Source organism: Athene noctua, chromosome Z (genome assembly GCF_965140245.1).
Source record: "Athene noctua chromosome Z, bAthNoc1.hap1.1, whole genome shotgun sequence".
In the NCBI taxonomy this organism is placed as follows: Eukaryota; Metazoa; Chordata; class Aves; order Strigiformes; family Strigidae; genus Athene; species Athene noctua.
This window is the reverse complement of record NC_134077.1, coordinates 33,003,439-33,023,478: the sequence shown is the minus strand read 5'-3', so window position 1 is coordinate 33,023,478 and position 20,040 is coordinate 33,003,439. Positions and strand designations below refer to the sequence as shown.

At 42.6% G+C, this 20,040-nt stretch overlaps 1 protein-coding gene across 2 annotated transcripts in view; it reads right to left on the bottom strand.

Annotated features, from left to right (window-relative positions):
• Window positions 1-10,811: 10,811 nt before the first annotated feature.
• GRAMD2B (GRAM domain containing 2B) overlaps window positions 10,812-20,040 on the bottom strand; it is a 51,532-nt gene continuing 42,303 nt past the window's right edge. The window contains exons 10-14 of one of the 2 annotated variants that reach the window (XM_074931445.1): window positions 18,264-18,386; window positions 17,987-18,074; window positions 17,463-17,564; window positions 15,625-15,718; window positions 11,914-12,069 (exon numbers count right to left, since the gene is read on the bottom strand). In XM_074931445.1, coding sequence (XP_074787546.1) covers window positions 12,028-12,069; window positions 15,625-15,718; window positions 17,463-17,564; window positions 17,987-18,074; window positions 18,264-18,386 — 449 coding nt within the window. In that variant the 3' untranslated portion in view covers window positions 11,914-12,027. Of the gene's footprint in view, window positions 12,070-15,624; window positions 15,719-17,462; window positions 17,565-17,986; window positions 18,075-18,263; window positions 18,387-20,040 lie in introns of both variants that reach the window. The other variant, XM_074931444.1, reaches the window with a different exon arrangement.

Here is a 20,040-nt window from a genome sequence, read left to right as displayed (position 1 = left end):
TTTGAATACATCTGTTTTTGCAGTACATTCTTGCATATTGTGAAAGAAAGAATGGATCAATTCAGTTCAGAATAAATACCCACACTGTGGAAATCAAACTAGTTTAAAGATCTCTCGGTCTGACAGCTGAAAAAAAAAAAAAAAAAAAAAGTAGGTTTCAGAATGACAGAAAAAAAGCTTTTGAAAATAACCCTGTATTGTACACTGTACAGTTGTTACTGTATATCTCCAACAGAAAAAGAACCACATTTTTTCACCAAATGCAGAAACATTTATAGTATTAACTCAAAGAGCTTATTACAAACATTAAACCAGACTCAGAATTAAATGGCTCTGCTTCTTACAGCAGAGCAGAGCTGATTTATGAAAAAAAAAAAAGTGAGTGGGAAAATAAAGCTGGTAAGCAAAGAAGGTAATAGATGACAAAGATGATTTCTGGTTTTGGTGTTGGTCCCTGGCAACTAATTGCACTATACAAAACAAGAAGGAAAAAAAATCCAATGAAGTGTGTCAGCATATAACCTTGCTTTTGTAGGAGAAAAATGAATATTGAACTTATTTTACAGTCCATCTGATCCTGAAGCATACTTGCTATGACAGACATACTTCCAATGTTAACATTAAAGGCTTTAAAATAAATCTGATTTCCATAGGTTAGAAATAGTAATATAGGTCTCACTGTGCTAGGTAATTCTATCTGTTTCCTAAGGGAACACAAACCAAAAAACCACAGGACAAATAAACTCTTCTCTGATAATCCTCCATTGTCATATATTAAGAGGAGTCTTCTCTGATGCTTACAGCTGAGGAGTGCAACCAGAGTTGTGTGAAAGCCCAAGTTATAGCTACTGACACATTTGATCCATCTCTCTCATCTGTGCCCATGGCTCCTTGGGGAAGCACAGACTTACAAGGCAGGCGAAAAGAGAAATTGCCTCAGAATACTCTTGCAGTTTCCAATATTGTTTCACTTTGTATGGAGAAAAATACAGAAAACAATAGAGGAGAAAAAACACTGTCAGCAAAACTCCTGAAATATTATTATTCCAGGCATTGCTCAACAGGTTTTTCTTTGCTACTGGTCTATTTTACAGACTCCATATCTCTGGTGAAGATTAACTATTTTTAGATGGGTTGCTATTTAGCAGATCAACTTTTGGATCCAGGTTACATCCAGAAGCACAAGAAGGGAAATGGAGGCAGAGAATGTGCTATAAGTAAAAGGAGGGAGTAACTCAGTATGGGAGTTCTCAACAGCCATTCTCTGAGCACCCTTGTTTCTTTAGTCCTTATCCTTGTGCTTTCATTAGTTCAGTTAGACTCCAATCCATGACTTCTTTTCATGGCAGGAGTTATTGTGATAGTCAAAGTGTGATTTCAGAACCAGAAATGTAGAAGGGATTTGGAAGACTTGTGGAAGATGTGTTCCCACAAGAAGTTTAAGTCTTTCAGTTCAACAACTATCTTCCTTATAGCCATTACTACTGATAAGAGTCTTTAGAAGGCTGACCATTTCCAAATCAGATAATATAGATTTTTTTTTTTTTTTTTTTAATGTGTGCTATTAGTGTCATTGCTTAGAACTGTTTTGGGGAAAAACAGAGAAGGACATCTGTTCACACTAGTGTCATAAACCAGTGTCATAAAGCATTTATTTTTCACATGACTCATCTGTGAGAGAAGGTTCATGGTTCATTACATACATTGTGGAAACAGCTGGTAGTGCTAGCTGCCTTTCTTCTCACCTTGCCCCTGCTCCAGAATGCAGCCACGTGTGTATATTGCCATGATAGCAAGCAATCAGAGCTGTATTTTGCCCTGCATGCCAGGTCCAGCATATAGCATTATAATTAAGTTACTCATTACCTTTTCTTCTTGGAAGGAGCTCTTATCTATCTATCTGTAGATAGTGTGAAGATCTGGTTTTTAATTTTGTACCTGACAGCACATTGGAATGATTTTCCTTTAATCTCCTGCTAAGCACTGCTATAATAAAATGCCTACTCAGTGGAAAATTACCTTATCAATAAAGTGAGAACAGCAGTTAAAGAGGCCTTTAATGTGTAGTCCAAACTACCTGCATTGCCAAAGACTAATGAATCCTTGTTATGAAGCTTAATATAGAACATCACAGCTCCAGATATGAGCTTGCTGTTTGTTATGTAAAGCCTGGGAAAAGATAGATTTTCAACTCAAAGAACAAAATGAACTTTTAAGCAGTATCCAAATGAACTCAGTATAGAAATTGGCAAGGCAGGAATGTCACATACACAATAAAATACATTGGCAAGGCTCCACACACAATGGACAACAGGAAAAAAAAAATAGGGCGGGGAAAGAGCTATCTGGACTGAATTTACAGAGGCTAGCAGCTTGTGAGCCTAGGCAGAATGAAATCGCAGAACCACAGAACTGTCTAGGTTGGAAGGGACTTGAAGATCACCTAGTCCAACCATTAACCTAACACTGACAGTTCCTAACCACACCATATCCCTCAGCGCTATGTCAACCCGACTCTTAAACACCTCCAGGGATGGGGACTCCACCACCTCCCTGGGCAGCCCATTCCAACACCTAACAACCCCTTCTGGAAAGAAATGCTGCCTAATATCCAGTCTAAACCTTCCCTGACACAACCTGAGGGCCATTCCCTCTTGTCCTGTCACTTGTTACTTGGTTAAAGAGACTCATCCCCAGCTCTCTGCAACCTCCTTTCAGGGAGCTGTAGAGGGCGATGAGGTCTCCCCTCAGCCTCCTCTTCTCCAGACTAAACACCCCCAGTTCCCTCAGCCACTCCTCGTACGACCTGTGCTCCAGACCCTGCACCAGCTTCGTTGCCCTTCTCTGGACACGCTCGAGTCATTCAATGTCCTTTTTGGAGTGAGGGGCCCAAAACTGAACACAGGAATCGAGGGGCGGCCTCACCAGTGCCGAGTACAGGGGTCAGATCCCTTCCCTGTCCCTGCTGGCCACGCTATTGCTGACACAAGCCAGGATGCCATTGGCCTTCTTGGCCACCTGGGCACACTGCTGGCTCCTGTTCAGCCGGCTGTCAATCAACACCCCCAGGTCCCTCTCTGACTGGCAGCTCTCCAGCCACTCCTCCCCAAGCCTGTAGCGCTGCTGGGGGTTGTTGTGGCCCAAGGGCAGCCCCCGGCATTTGGCCTTATGGAAACTCCTCCAGCTGGCCTCAGCCCATGGCTCCAGCCTGTCCAGGTCTCTCTGCAGAGCCTCCCTACCCTCGAGCAGATCAACACTCCCACCCAACTTGGGGTCATCTGCAAACTGACTGAGGGTGCACTCGATCCCCTTGTCCAGATCATCAATAAAGATGTTAAACAGGAGTGACCCCAAAACCGAGCCCTGGGGGACACCACTCGTGACCGGCCACCAACTGGATTTAACTCCCTTCACCACAACTCTCTGGGCCTGACCATCCAGACAGTTTTTTACCCAGCAAAGAGTTTGTTTGTCCAAGCTTCAAGCAGCCAGTTTCGCCAGGAAAATGCTGTGGGAAGCAGTGTCAAAGGTCTTGCTAAAGTCAAGGTAGACAACATCCACAGCCTTTCCCTCATCCAACAAGCAGGTCGCCCTGTCATAGAAGGAGATCAGGTTTGTCAGGCAGGACCTGCCTTCCATAAACCCATGCTGACTGGGCCTGATCATCTGGTTGTCCCCCATGTGTTGTGTGATGGTACTCAGGATGAGCTGCTCCATCAACTTCCCAGGCACTAAAGTCAAGCTGACAGGCCTGTAATTTCCTGGATCATCCTTCCGACCCTTCTTATATATGGGAATCACATTGGCCAATTTCCAGTCTGTTGGGACCTCCCCAGTCAGCCAGGACTGCTGGTAAATGATGGAAAGCGGCTTGGCGAGCACCCCAGCCAGCTCCTTCAGCACCCTCGGGTGTATCCCATCTGGTCCCATAGACTTGTGTGTGTATTTGTGATGCAGTCAGTTATGGATTGTCTCCTGGATTGTGGGGGGGGGTCATTCACCCAGTCTCTGTCTTCTGGCTGTGGAGGCTGGATTCCCTCAGTACAGCTGGTCTTATTATTAAAGACTGAGGAAAAGAAGGCACCTCAGCCTTCTCCTTATCACTTGTTACCGTGTTTCCTCCTGCATCTAGCAGGGGATGGAGGCTCTCCCTGGTCTTTCTTTTGCTACTGACATACAGAAACATTTCTTGTTATCCTTGACTGCTGAGGCCAGGTTAATTTCTAGCTGGGCTTTATCCCTTCTGATTTCCACCCTGCATAGCCTCACAGCCTCTCTGTAATCACTGTGTGTGTCTAGCCCCTTCTTCCAAAGGCTGTAAACTCTCCTTTTCTCCCTGAGTTGCAGCCAAAGCTCCCTGTTCAGCCAGGGTGATCTTCTCTGTCGCCGGCTTCTCTTACAGCACCTGGGGACGGCCTGCTTCTGAGCCTTTAACACTTTCTTCTTAAAGAGTGTCCAGCCTTCCTGGGCCCCTATACGCTTCAGGACCATCTCCCAAGGGATCATGTCAAGCAAATGTATTCAGAGGGCAATAATTTCTGGGACACTTTCTTCAAGGAGCTAACTTCCAATTTTTTTGGCACAGATGTTTACTTAGTAAACAGACATCCAATTCAGGTTGTTACTTCTTCCACCAATAGTTACACTCTTTGAAAGGTGTCTAGACCTTCCAGGAGAGGTAAGATTTTTGGCACAAATATTGCTCATTGTGGCAAAAAAAAGGGCAAAGGGATTCATGTAAAGCATTTGTAACTTCAATAGGGGGATATCTGGAATAATCTTATACTTTTTGTATCAGAAGCACAAGCTTGGGGAAGGTTTTGCAAAAATACAGTTGCCTTGCATTCCTTCAGTCTGCTTGCTAAGATTCTGCAGCCTGAGCACTTGTCTGTAAATTATAATAGATATCAGCTCCAGAAGAAGGACAAAAGTTTCTGATCATTATACCAACCCTGTGAGTATCCTCTCAGAGCACTTTTCTAATCTGTTCCTTGGGATCATCCCCTTTGAGGATCCTGCCAATAGCAGGAGTAGACAAGGGCTGCTAACTACAGTGCCATAATGATGTAGACCTAGTCACCAAAATAATTTTAGATTTAATTTAAGCTGAGTAGGCACGGTATTACTGACCAGTTTGACTAAATGGAAACTTGAGAAGCCACCAGAAGGAAAACCAGAAGGTCTAAAAAATAACTATTTATGTCTTAGTGAAATGCCTATATTTTGGACAGGAATAGTTACAGGCATCATAACATTGTATTAAGCTCAGGGAATAAACTCATAAGTGCTGCTGAGTTAGTGCATGAAGTGTACATTGTTTTATTATATGCATTTGACTGATTTTTTACTAAAAACCAGGAAGGCTGCTGATAAACGGAATAACTTAAGAGACAATTAAATGAAAATTACTGACATATATTTTGTTGTGGCTATTCACTGAACAACAGGCTTTCATGAAGCTCTACAATTATAAAATTGTATTACACTGATATTATAACCCAAGAAAGCAAAAACCCCTATCTTTTGTAAAGCCTCATTACCTGCAATCATGAGCAGAAATCTCCATTGCATTCAAACCACAAACCTAACAGTATCAAATAAGATTAGCCAGTTTTCCCACTTGAGCAAATTTGCATGACAGATAGTCTCACCAGGCAAACTGAAAGCAGTTGCTGGCAAAATCCTTTCAAACAGCATTATTCCTCTCCTGTTTACAGAAGCATACACACAGGCACTGAGCACAAAAGGAACCGTTTTCTCAGTTTAACTGTTCATTTTTTTGCCTAAGTAGCCAGCTTTCCCATGATCTTTACTGCGCATCACACCTGCTCTAAATGCAAAATCTTCTATGTTTTTGTGAGTAACACCTTACTAGCAGCTGCAGCTGAACCAGCTGAGCAATAGCCTGCAAAGGTTTGGATAAGAGCAACCTGGAGATTTATTTAGCATTTGTCAGCTGACTATTAGGTGGAAACTTGGAAATAAAAGTGCAGGCACAGCAGGAAGCAGAGAGCATTACTATACACCTGCCTGAAGCTTCAGGTGAAAGCAGAGATAGTATTAAATTCAAACACATATACACACACAAAACTGTTTGTCCTTTCTGCAAATGCTAATAGGAGTTACTACCTTGAATGTTCTGCTGAGAGGGGACCTTCTTAGCTGCATCCTTCACACCAACAGTATCAAAAATGTGATACCCCTCAGTCCAAGCCAGTTCTGTTGGTACGTCCTGCCCAGACAGGACTGGGAGGACAGGACAGGACTCCTCCTCAGTCACAAGATTGAATCACAGGATCGAAACCACTCCACTGACACTTCTAAACTTTGTCCCCACAGGGTCTTAATGTGTGCTCTGTCTCCCAGTTTGGAAGTACTGCAGTAGTACACATTGCCCAACTATGCACTGACTTCTGAACAGTATGACATCCTCCTCCTCCCTCTAGGAAAAGGAGTGAGGGTATCAGCTGAAGAGCAGAGAAGAGGTGATTGAATTGCATCAGTGAGCTGATGGGACCAGAGAGTCACAAGCACTAAGCACCAGTTCTTTCTTTGGTGTGTAACCTGTTTCTCCTCCATTTGAAATACTGTTACACCTTCGTCAAGACTTGCCCATCTGTGGTGGTTTACGCCCTGCCAGGACCAGAGAACATGTTGCCGTTGTCCCTCCCCCACCCTCGGACCGAGTAGGGCACAAAGCCCGGGGTTGAAATAAGGCAAAATTTAATACAACAGTGTAATAAACAATCTGAACAACTACAATAGCAATAATAACAACAATAAACAGTAATAACAGTAAACAAGACAAAAGATATACAGAGAAATACCGCAGTGAACACAGACAGCCCACCACACCTGTTTATTGTGACCAAAGCCACAAAGGAAAGCTGCGCTGGACCTGATGTCAGCATGGTATGAATAACCCAGCTGGAGATCCTCTCTGCTGGGGAAACTTAAACCTATCTTAGCTGAACCAGGATACCATCCTAGCATGCTGCCACAAGAGGCTAAAGGGCATGCATCCACCTCTGATTACTCATTCACTCAGGTAATTATTATGTTTACTTATGGCTAATGATAATGGGTTAGCCTGCCTGCTTTACAGAAGGCACATGACAAATATTATCTCTCCCCCCCCCCCCCCCCCCCCCCCGTTCTTTTTCTATAGCAAAGCATATCCTTGTTGATGTGATGGGGTGACAGGCAAACACCTTTCAGCCACTGGATATAATCAAGTTTCCTTGAAGTTCCTTTGATAAAGGTGACTTGTGGCATCAATTTGTTGATTTGACTTGTCCCCCCACAATTTGACTTGTGGGGGACTTTAACCTCCCTGATATCTGCTGGGATCACAGCACAGCAGAGAGGGAACAGTCCAGGAGGTTCCTGGAGTGTGTGGAGGATAACTGCCTCACACAGTGGGTGAGTGAGCCGACCAGGGAAGGTGCCTCCTGGAGCTGCTTCTGGTGAACAGGGAAGAGCTTGTGGGGGAGGTAAAGGTTGGAGGCTGTCTAGGGTGCAGTGATCATGAGGTGATTGAGTTTGCAATCCTTGGAGAAACAAAGAGAGGGGTTAGTAAAACTGCCACCTTACACTTCTGGAGGGCTAACTCTGACCTGTTCAAAAGACTGATTGACAGAATCCCTTGGGAGGCTGCCCTGAAGGAAATGGGAGTCCAGGAAGGCTGGACATACTTCAAGAGAGAAGTCTTAAAGCCACAGGAGCAGGCTGTTCCCGGGTGCCGGAAAACAAGCAGGCAGGGAAGGAGCCCGGCCTGGCTAAACAGGGACCTTTGGCTGGATCTCAAGGACAAAAGGAGAATCTATTGCCTTTGGAAGAGGGGGCAGGTCTCTCATGAAGACTATAAAGATGTAGTGAACTTATGCAGGGAGAACATCAGGAGAGCCAAAGCACAGCTAGAGCTCAACTGGGCTGCAGCTGTTAAAGATAATAAAAAAATGTTTCTATAAATTTGTTAACAACAAAAGGAGGATTAGGGAAAATCTCCCTCCTTTATTGGATGCAGAGGGAAACATGGTAACTAAGGATGAGGAAAAGGCTGAGGTGCTCAACGCTTACTTTGCCTCAGTCTTTAGCAGTGGAACTGGCTGTTCCCTGCACACCCAGCCTCATGAGCTGGGAGATGGGGAGGGGAAGCAGAATGAGGTCAGCACAGTTGAAGAGGAGGTGGTCAGAGACCTGCTGCACCACTTGGATGCACACAAGTCTGTGGGAGCGGATGGGTTACACCCAAGGGTGCTGAGGGAGTTGGCAGATGTGCTCACCAAGCTGCTGTCCGTGATTTACCTGAAATCATGGCTGAGTGGGGAGGTCCCATTGGACTGGAGGGTGGCAAATGTGACACCCATCTACAGGAGAGGCAGAAAGGACGATCCAGGAAACTATTGAACTGTCAGTCTGACCTCGGTGCCAGGGAAGGTCATGGAGCAGGTCATCTCGGGTGCCATTAAAAGTCTTATAATAGACAACCAGGGGATCAGGCCCAGTCAGCATGGGTTTATGAAAGGCAGGTCCTGCCTGACAAACCTGATCTCCTTCTATGACTGGGTGACCCACTAAATCCAGTTGGCAGCCGGTCACGAGTGGTGTCCCCCAGGGCTCGGTTTTGGGGCCACTCCTGTTTAACATCTTTATTGATGATCTGGACAAGGGGATCGAGTGCACCCTCAGTCAGTTTGCAGATGACACCAAGTTGGGTGGGAGTGTTGATCTGCTCGAGGGTAGGGAGGCTCTGCAGAGAGACCTGGACAGGCTGGAGCCATGGGCTGAGGCCGACTGGAGGAGTTTCCATAAGGCCAAATGCCGGGGGCTGCCCTTGGGCCACAACAACCCCCAGCAGCGCTACAGGCTTGGGGAGGAGTGGCTGGAGAGCTGCCAGTCAGAGAGGGACCTGGGGGTGTTGATTGACAGCCGGCTGAACAGGAGCCAGCAGTGTACCCAGGTGGCCAAGAAGGCCAATGGCATCCTGGCTTGTGTCAGCAATAGCGTGGCCAGCAGGGACAGGGAAGGGATCTGACCCCTGTACTCGGCACTGCTGAGGCCGCCCCTCGATTCCTGTGTTCAGTTTTGGGCCCCTCACTACACAAAGGACATTGAATGACTCGAGCGTGTCCAGAGAAGGGCAACGGAGCTGGTGCAGGGTCTGGAGCACAGGTAGGTACAAGGAGCGGCTGAGGGAACTGGGGGTGTTTAGTCTGGAGAAGAGGAGGCTGAGGGGAGACCTCATCGCCCTCTACAGCTCCCTGAAAGGAGGGTGCAGAGAGCTGGGGATGAGTCTCTTGAACCAAGTAACAAGCGATAGGACAAGAGGGAATGGCCTCAAACTGCACCAGGGAAGCTTTAGGCTGGATATCAGGCAGCATTTCTTTCCAGAAGGGGTTGTTAAGTATTGGAATGTGCTGCCCAGGGAGGTGGTGGAGTCCCCATCCCTGGAGGTGTTTAAGAGTCGGGCTGACATAGCGCTGAGGCATATGGTGTGGTTGGGAACTGTCAGTGTTAGGTCAATGGTTGGACTAGATAATCTTCAAGGTCTTTTCCAACCTAGACGATTCTGTGATTCTGTCAATTTTAAAACCATAAACGGAACTACAGACTTGTGGTACTGATACAGAATTAAAGGGGGGGAAGTAGAGAAGGGAAACAATGTGGTCAAAGTCCAAAATGCTGCATTACCTGTGTAACTGTGGAAGAATAGGGAAAAGCACGGAAAAAGATGAAAAAAAATAACTTCCATAGTTTTATTGTGAAACTAAGTATTCCAATAATCTCATGACAGCTAAGGAAAGGCAAAGACTGCAATATGGAGAACAAGCAAATCTCACACATTTCTGACAGATCATGAGATGGGGAGTCTAAACAATCTTAGATTGATGGTGCAAGACTGGGGAACTTGCACAAAGATAAAAGGAGGCTATGGGGCTGTTCGCAAAGACATACCAGGTGCTGATAACGTTGCTAGGCTACTATCTCCTAGCTCAAAGAGAAGCCTCCTCTGATCCTTGAAGTTGTGGGTATCAGCAACAGATTACCTCAAATTCCAGCACAAACTGGCCTGGCAGTCTGGTCAGAAGCCAGAGAACAACTGAGGCTGCGCAGAGCGACAGGGTGAAAAGTTCATCAGTGAGGAAGAAGAGGTACTTCATCTTTACGACCCCTGCCCAGTACTTGAAGAGCTCATCAAGCAGGCGCAAGGGGAGGAGACCTGATTACCATGAGAAGCGAGGGGAGGCGGGGGTACACTATGTATATGTACAGGCATTCTATGAATATGCACTATTCTGTAACATATAAGCCAGACGGGAGCTGCAAACGGCATGCATGTTTGTGGTGGAGCGATCCCCCATGCACCCAGCGCTGAATAAACATACCCACTTTATAACTCCACAGTTATAGAGTGATTTCTCCGCAAGTCAATCATGCTCAGACAGAATCTTGAGCCAGGCAGGCACATTAGAGAGCAGAAATGGCTCTCTCAGCTGCCTCAACATTACAATACCCATCTTCTATCCTTCAAGAACAAATCACTTAAGAAAACTTAAAATTTCCTCAAAACTGCAGGTGTCAAATTTGCTCCTACTGTCACTGCAGTCTGGGAAGACCTTGAGTACAGCTGAGTAAGAGGAAGCACATCAGCAGGCTAGAGTTTTGAACCCTTGGTGTTGGGCACTGGTGTTTGCACAAAGTTAGTACCGTGAAGTATGAGCCTCATGATCCTGAGTAGCATGTCTGACTAAAACTGATGGATAGAACTGAGTTGATCCAAATTACAGTACTGAGTTGCTTGTTTTAAAAAAGTTTATTTAAACAAAGTAGGTACATTTCACAGAAATGGTTACAAAATGCATAGCATATTATAAACAATACTATTACTTTATAGATACTAGTTGTTATTATCCTAAATATTGGTTTTTAAAAACTAAGGAGCCTGCTTGGTGAATCAGAAGCTAAAAATCCCCAGTTATTCCATCTTAGGCACAGTGAAAAAAAAAAGTATGATGTAACAAAGCAGGTGTCCACTTTTTCATTGTGTACTGATTGTTTGTATTGCTGCATCATTAATTTGCCAGTTCCTATTATGTGGAAATATCCAGTCCCTTCAGTCACATACCAAGACTATATTTCCATCAAATGGAGCATAAACTGCACTTGCTCAGCCAACCAAAAGCCCATTCAACTCCAAGCAAAACTGATTGAGGGTCTTCACACCAATTAACTTAATGGACAGAGACCATATGAGTGGACAAAGAACCTAGTAGTTTTTCTAAGTTGTGCAGATATGTCACACCCATACTGCTATCTGTAAGCAACTTGATTGTAAGTTGGCAAGTCCATACATATTTCAAGGTTGACTTCAATGGAAATTGAATGCCCAGCAGAAACAGACCTTACCCTCAGTGGTGATGTAATACCACAAAGTGGAATTGAGCATTTTTACAGCACCTGAGGACTAAGTAGACCTCACACATTCAGAGCTTCATATAGTCTAATCCAGGTGTCTGCTTTCTGATCTTTGGGATGCCAGGGCACAAAGAAGTAAAAATGAAGAGCACAACACCAATCCATAACCACAGCTGAGACAGATACCAGCTCATTCACACAACGCTTCAGCACATGATTCATGACTGAAATTCTTCCCATTTACACTTCTATGAGAATAGGCAGAAAACAAATGCTGAGGTAAAAGGGATTGCACCAGGTTTGCACTGGTGTAAGCAAGTCTAGAATCAAGCAAGCTATAAAATCTATTAATTCACACACAATAGAGATGGAAAAATCCCCTTAATTTTTAAAACATTGATACATGTTGATCAAAACATGTATGTTTTCAAAACAGATACATGCTCAAGAATAAACTGACTTTCTGTATTATAACATGAGCTTTACAGTAGTTTAAGCTTGGCTTGGACTGAAAATAAAGAAGCTTGAACTCTGACCAGCAGAGCAACTTCGGAACTGTTTGTCAAGAGAGAAGAATGAGGTCTGAAGCACTCCAAGAACATCAGTATTTCATTCACCATCTTCAAGTAGTTTTTGTAAGTTGTTCTGTATCTTAGAAAAAAAAAAAAGAGAGAAAAATAATTGGGAAGCAGGAAGTGTTATACTGCATTTAAAAAAAAACCCCAGTCAACACATACCCTTCCACATCTCTGTATCCCAACTATTCATACCAGTGGTATTCATGTTAAACATTTCCTGCCCTAGAGTCAAAGGAAACATCTGGATATGATCAACCTGCAGCACACTTAGCTTTCACATTATGAATATGTCCTGCAATTTCCTCCTATAGATTCTCTCCTTCACTAGGTATGAGAAAATAAGGTAGAAAAAAATAGAGCTGGAAAAAAGGGACAAGAAATCCAACTGAACTTGATCAAAACCCAATAGAAGCCTCAAATTTTAAAGTTGCAGCTCTCAGGTTTAAGTGGATAATTCAAATAGTTTTTTAACAGCTTCAGCTATACAGTCAGCTATGATGTGTGCACAGCAAAATAAGGTCTTCTAACCATTAGCAGACATGACCCATTTGCCAGATTTGTTGTCTGGATTGCGGGTTATCTTCCCTTAGTTACACTTAAGGCAGTGCCAGCCAGTTGCACCCTCAAGGATGATTTGTGCAGACCTATTTTGAACAACCTGTTTATCCACCTTGCATCTCCTTATCCTTAAAAGCAGACAGGGGGGAATATAGTGGGTCACATCCCCTGGGACATGTGTTCTCTCTGTCTTAGTAACTAGCAGTCACTGGCTACAGAAGGTTTGATCACAGCTACTTTCAGGCTTTAATTTGAGGATCCACTGTATTTCCTGTTCAAAGATAACATTTAATCCTACCTCATGATTTCTAGCCCAGATCCACACCTCTTTCCAAGAGGGACATTTTGGGGAAAGAAAAACAGTAGGAAGCACCTAATTTTATGAGTCAACACATACACAGGAATTTCCTTTTAACAAGCTACCTTAGAACAAGGGAACAAGTAACATTAGACCATGTTTTCCTTCCCCCAATTTTACACTTTATCCTCTCTTAAAATGCACCATGCCTATCAACCTGGTAAATACACTTAAATGTCAAAGCAAAATTCTGCCAAACCACGGTTAATTCCTTGGTTCCAAGTATGAAGTAGAGCTTGTAAAAATAACAAAAGTAACTGCAACATACGCTTGCACTGAACATTTTTTAACTGGAGAGTAATTTTTAGCTTTTAACCTAGATAATTTCTGTGCTCTAGTTTACAATGCTGCAGTTGCACAGGAAGTGAGGGGAGAGACAACAAGTTACACTGGAACTTTTATGCTGTTTGCTGCTGAAGCCAGCTGCAAGCAATTAGTAGCACTTTTCACTAAGGCATATGAAACAGTTATGCAACTGCAGTAACTGTGCTCAGGGAACATAAAGCTATTAGAGTTCTACCAGTTTTTCAGTACAAGAGTAGGATCAAAGAGCCTGTTCTAACTACCACTCATCTAGATTAGAGAGTACCAGGATGTGGCACGATTTATCTTGTATGCACAGCTGTTGATTGTGTCTCGAGTATTTGCAAATACAAAGTAAGACTTTAAGGGTCCAATCCTGTAGACACCAACTGAAAAAAAGCACATGACTTCAGACTCTAATTCAGGATGGAGGGTCACTTCTCTGAGAATAGCTGAATGATCTGACCATCCAGCTGCCTTTTACTGTGTCTCCAAGCACAGACTATATAAGGCAGTGGGAAAGTGCCTAGCCCTGCTGCAAAGGGCTGGCTGGCTAGTTGGTTTCCCACTATAAGGAAGTGAGGTCTCCCATGAACCATCTTACCAGCCTGTCCCAGACAGCTGGAAAACAGTAACCTCTTAAGCCTTATCAGTAACCTAATTTGGATAAAGATATTATCTGGTGATCATCTGATAAGCATTTTCCCCTTGTATTCATATTGTTATTAACCAGAGCATACAGAGAGGTTATGCTAGCATTACTCTAGACTTCCACAGCCAAAGGGGTGGCTGTGATACCTCTTTCTGGCAGCCTTTGTAAAGCCTATGTCACACAGGCAAACAGTGATACTAATATAATCCTAGCTTCACATTATGTGAGAAACTTGGTTTGGGAAAACAGATGTTCAAAGACCTTGGCATGCACTCAATTTTAGAAGCAGAGGCAAAAATATCCCACATGACTTAAGTACACAGGAATTCAAGTAACTTTTGGTTTTGCTCCACTAAAACTTTTTTCATGTTTGGCCAGTGTGTGTTCCCAACACATAACATTCCATACACCTGTACTGGATGCAGCTGTCAAGATCTGTGGGCAGGGGCAGCCAGGGCCTGCCCTGTGCTGAACATGGCCTTGCCAGCAGCCTCCCATGGACCCACCGCAGGCCACAGCTGAGCCCCTCAGCCAAGATGGTGGTGGAGCCTCTGGGAAATGTATTTAAGAAAGGGGCAAAACTACCAAAGAGAGAGAGGAGGAGAGTGAGAAACAGCAGAAGGAACATTAAGGTCTGAGAAGAAGGAGGGTAAGTGTGTGCTCCATGGCCGAGAAGATGTCTATGCTGTAGCCCATGGTGAACCCACATCAGAGCGGACAGTTATTTCCTAAGGAACCGGAGCCCTTTGAGGAGCCCATGCTGCAGCAAGGGGAAAATGGGGGAAGAAAGGAGCAACAGAGAAAATTGTTATGTACTGACTGTAACCACCCACCAGCCCCACTGGAGGGGCAGGGATAAGGGTGAATAGTCAGAAGCAAAGTTAAGCCTGGGACAGGGGGAAGGAAAAGTGTTGTTTTACTGTTTATCCTTGTTTCTCACTACCCAAATCTAATTTAACTGGCATTATATTAAATTTATTTTCCCCAAGTTGAGTCTGTTTTGCCTGCAATGGTAACTAGTAAGCAATCTTCCCACCTTTATCTTGACCTACAAGCTTTCTCATGCTATTTTCTTCCCCTGCCCTGCTAGGAGGAGGAGGCGAGTGAGCAGGGGCTGGCTGGGTGTCTTAACTGCTGGCCAAGGCCAACCCACCACAACACCTGAAGTGGAAATAAGGTCTGCACACCCACTCTTGTTTTGCATAGATTTCCAATTTAAGTCGGAAAGCACATTTAGTTTTGTAATTAGAGAACAGTAAAAAGTTAAATTCAGGTATAGGGAATTACACAACTGGTGCAGCAGCATTTGTGTTAGTGAAACAGATTCCAGCCACTTTGTATGAGGAGGCTGACTACATATGAAAGTCTGAATTGTTTTTCTTAATCAAAAAACCAAAATTCAAACAAAAGCCCCAGACAGAAAAGTCCAAACAGTAATAAAGGTTAAATTCAGAATCTCTGGCATTCATGGACAAAAAAAAATTTGAGACAATTACGTGCAATAATCACCCCTGAAGTGTCCAGTTTATTAGTATTCCTGGCTGCAAGCCTCAGCTCAAGGCAAAACATTTACACATACCAATGCTTGTACTCCAGCTAATTTACAGTCCAAAAACCAATCCTTTGTCTACGAAAACATGCCAGCTTCTGGTATCAAATATGGGAATCATCTGGCACTTTTCAAAATAACAGACTACAGAAATTCAGCTAGAACCTGATTAGTGTATCAGCACTTGCATTATAACACAGGAAGTTACCTTTTCCAATTTTATAAGATTAGCAGTTAACTCATCACAAAGGGCATCAGCATTAATTTGCAGATGAGATCCCAAACCTTGGCGCACTGGATGTCTGTCAAACAGAATGAAGAAGTGTGACAGAAGTGAAAAAAGAGGAAAACAGAACTGTAGATGTAGATGGGAATACAGTGGCAACATTGTGTACTGTACTTGTTTACAGAAAAAAATGCCTAAGTCACTTCTGCACTATGGACTACATTCTCTTTATGTGATATCATACTCCAACAGTTCGGATGGAAAACTTCACAGCTATTTCCACTGGAAATAAGCTGAAAAGTTGTGTAAGTTCCATGTCCTGTGACTTGGAGGAAATAAAAAAAAAAACCAACCCCTTGACAGTGTAGATTAGATCCTGTATCTCATAGTGCACATTAGATCCTGTATCTCATTCTAGGATCAGAGCAACAGAACTTTCTCATCTAAGAGTGCTTCTGAAGAGGGACAAAGTGTCTTGCTAACAAAAACTTGTCAGAAGTGGGAAAATGGCCTACTATTAGAGGGAGTTTGCCTCTCTCCTCGCATTGTTGGTAAAATATAAATGCAGGACTGTTTAAGATTAGAACCATTTCCTTCCTATTCCTTTTTTATCAAGAACCTATCTCTGAATGCATAACAAATGCATACAAGTCCTACTGCTTTCCACAGAACACAGCTGAGAGCAGTCATTGTTCAACATGACCACTAGTGTGTTGTCAGATTGACCTGTTTGTCATGGATAGGTCAAGGAAAGCTGAATTAACAGTCACACTTATTCAAGAGCTTTGAATATTCGAGAGCTTTGAACAGGTTTTAAACACTTTGTGGACAATTCCACCTAGCCGTGTTACAGCTGTCTTGAATTTTATCTCCCCACCCTGTTTTCCAGCTAGTGCTTCTCCAGCTATCAGCATTCCCACTCATGCTGCATACGGCTGCAGGTTTCACACTGAGACATACAAATGACTTTTGAAGCCATGTTTTACAGACCATCTCAGAAAAAAAAATAAAATCAGTTATGAGAAGAGGTGAAGAGTTATTTCAAAATTTAATGCTGAATAAACTGATTAGTGTTCTCAGCAGTACGCAGTTAACTGCCTTCTGCGCTAAGACAGGAGCAGGAAGCTGACGCAACTTACAGTGGCATACTGCTGTGTTGTATGACCTTGCACTTTTGCCTCTCCATTTGACGTTTGCATATTTCCTATCTAGGCAACATGGAGATTAAAAAAAATTTAAAAATATACAGATGACATCCATGACTCTAGCTACAGAATGAAACTATCTGTGGAACTATAACACCTTTCCCTATTTCTTCTTCAAACACATGGTTTCATTTGGTGGTGTGGGGTGCTGGTTTTTTTTAAATTTACTTTAGGAAGACAGGATATCAGTTCTTAAAGAGAATATGGGCAGCTCAAAGCTTTAGAAAATATTATATAAGCAAGTCAGACGTATTAGCCCAGAGATTATGAAGTACCTTCTGTCATCTTAGGCTAATTAAATGACATTAAGACTGAAGACAGAAGTTACACCTTTTCCACAGAATCACCGCTCTGGAAAGGAAATACTCACTTCAGCAGTTTACACTGAAGTTACAACTACATTCTCAAGACAGTAGTACACCATGATCTATCACATTTGTATTAGAAGTCCTAAAGAGAAAGCTGTGAGATGAGGCTAGTACAGATACAAGAACTACAGGACACTGAAGTATCACAAGGGTACTGCAGTATCACAGCGGTTTCTGAAGGAAACAGATGAACATGACAGATACTGGCTCAGATTTTAAAACCCCAACATTTTACAGTGTATCTTACTCCTTAAGATGTGAATCAAAGGATGTGATGGAAATGAGACGTTCCTCCAGGACACTGATTTTATATCTCATGTAGAAGGTAGAAAATATTAATACACAAACACTGTAAGAGGGAAAAATAGGGTACATCAGTTAATGGAAACTTTAGAGGTACCTGAAAATTGAATGTTGAAAGACATTTAAATTGTTACTTGTACATGTTGAATAATAAAGGTATTATTCTTAGGAATACCCATCAGCAGCATTCAAACAGTTATAAAAATCTCAGCCTTGAGTAAGCCTTTGCTATGTGACATGTAAAATGAACCTGCAGGTAGTTAAACTCTTAACATTTCCTGAACCAAAAGACCCTTTGCTCTTAAAAGGCCCATTAAGTAAGCCTGCCCCAGCATTTCTGCTTCTGAAAAGTATAAAGGCCACAGTTCCCAATAATTTCCTTTCTTCAAGTGAAGCTTAGACTGTATTAATCTATACAAACATAAGAAATACTAGTATTTTGACAATCTTTATTAATTGCTAACTTACAGAACTGCGTAAAATATAAGTACATGGTTCAGAGACAAGAGCTTCTGGGACTTCACTTTGTGGAAGAATCTGAAGGCTTCAGAATGGCCTGTGAGTAAATGAACCAAGTGTTACTTTGATCAAAGCAGACCACAGCACACAAGCCATGTTTTGGAGCATGCGACAGATAATATAAATAGAGAGATAAACAAGAAAGATCTTCCACATTATGTGAACTGACATAACTATGCAAATATCTTGACTTACTCCAGCTGAAGATCTTTTCTTGACTCCTTACCATTTCGAGGACTGCTTCGGGCTTTTCCATCAGGTCCACGTTTACTGTGTGCATCTGAACGGACAGACTTTGCCTCAGTCTTGGAAACTTTCAAGTGAGTCTGTGTCTCAACAACATGATAATCTGTGAAAAGCAAGATTTTTTAATAAAGCTGAAATATTAAGTGAATAGAAGCTGTTGGTAGCTTAAGTTAGTCAAGCATAGGGGAAAAGGAGAATTTTAAAAGGTGCATTTCTGGACTTGGGATAGAAAGCGGCAGTTGGTTTAGCCTCGAAACATTTTTCTTTTACATAGTAATTCCACATCCTCACAAAATATAACGAAACACCTGGACTGGAAGAGGACAATGTATACTGCATTTACATTTCCACACCCTTTGAAAGATGACAAGCTGTGCAAACTTCGAAGTTTGTCACTGAATTTCCACTCAGAAGACTGTACACAGACACAAAAGTAACCTCTCAAAAGGACTGAATATGCTAAAGTAACAACTCCAAAGCAACACCAGATGGAGATATTGAATTGTTCCTTTAAAAAGGAGATTATAGCTCCCTTTCCCGACTTTTTTAAATGCAGATGATGCTTGAAATTTCGAGATGGGACAGGAAAATCCAGACACTCTCAGTTTTGTTCATGCTTTCCTTACACACCCTGGACTGCTCTAATGATGCACAAGAAACAGAATCACAAGTGACAGATGTGCTCTCCCCCACCCCTCAATTCTTTTTCCTAGGGTGATTCTTTAGCTGGATATTGGTTTTTTACTTGTGGAAAAGGAAAATGGAAAGGTTTGAAGCAGTTATTAGCCATAAGGCAGACAGACAGCAAATCACTGTTCAGAGCATTCACGTGGCAAGTGAGGACACCACAATTTAATTACTGCTTCACAAACACCACCAAACAAAAATACACACAGAGTAAATACCAAAGATGAAAGTAAATAGCCCCAAATCATACCACTGAAAAAAGACACATAGCAAAAAGAAAGTTAATTAAAAATAATATGACAGAAAAGTGATATTAAAAAAATGATAGTGTTTCATTTAAAAGTCAAAATGGAACCCAGAGTAATAACAGCATAACAACACAATAATATGTTAATATATATTAACTGTATAGCAGAATAATACCTTAGGTTTTGCTAGTAACATTCACCATGTGTGTGGTGGTTTAGGCCCTACCGGAACCAGAGACCATGTTGCCGTTGTCCCTCCCCCACCCCCAGACTGAGCAGGGCACAAACCCCGGGATGAAATAAGGAGAAATTTAATATAACAGTGTAATAAATAACAATCTGAACAACAACAATAGCAATAATAACAACAATAAACAGTAATAACAGTAAACAAGACAAAAGATATATAGAGAAATACCGCAGTGAACACAATCAGCCTGCTTCGCATGCTTCCTGACCAAAGCCACAAAGGAAAGCTTCCCGTGCTGTCAGCATGGTATGAATAACCCGGCTGGAGATCCCTTCTCCCTGATGGGGAAACTTAACCCTATCCTAGCTGAACCAGGACAATGTGCTAGATAAAACAAGTGCTTTTGTACTTAGGAACTTATATGCAGTGAGTTTCTACACAGCCTTCCTGCTAATTAGGTGAAGAACTTGAGGCATATGAGACTACAAACAGCAGAGATAAGAAAGAACAGTTTTGAACAGTATCTTCAAGTGTTTTAACTGCAAAAAATAAAACGAGGGTTTTAAAAAACAAACCCACAAAAACACATGCCAAAAAAACCCTTTTTCAATGACCAAAAGCCACCACTGTAC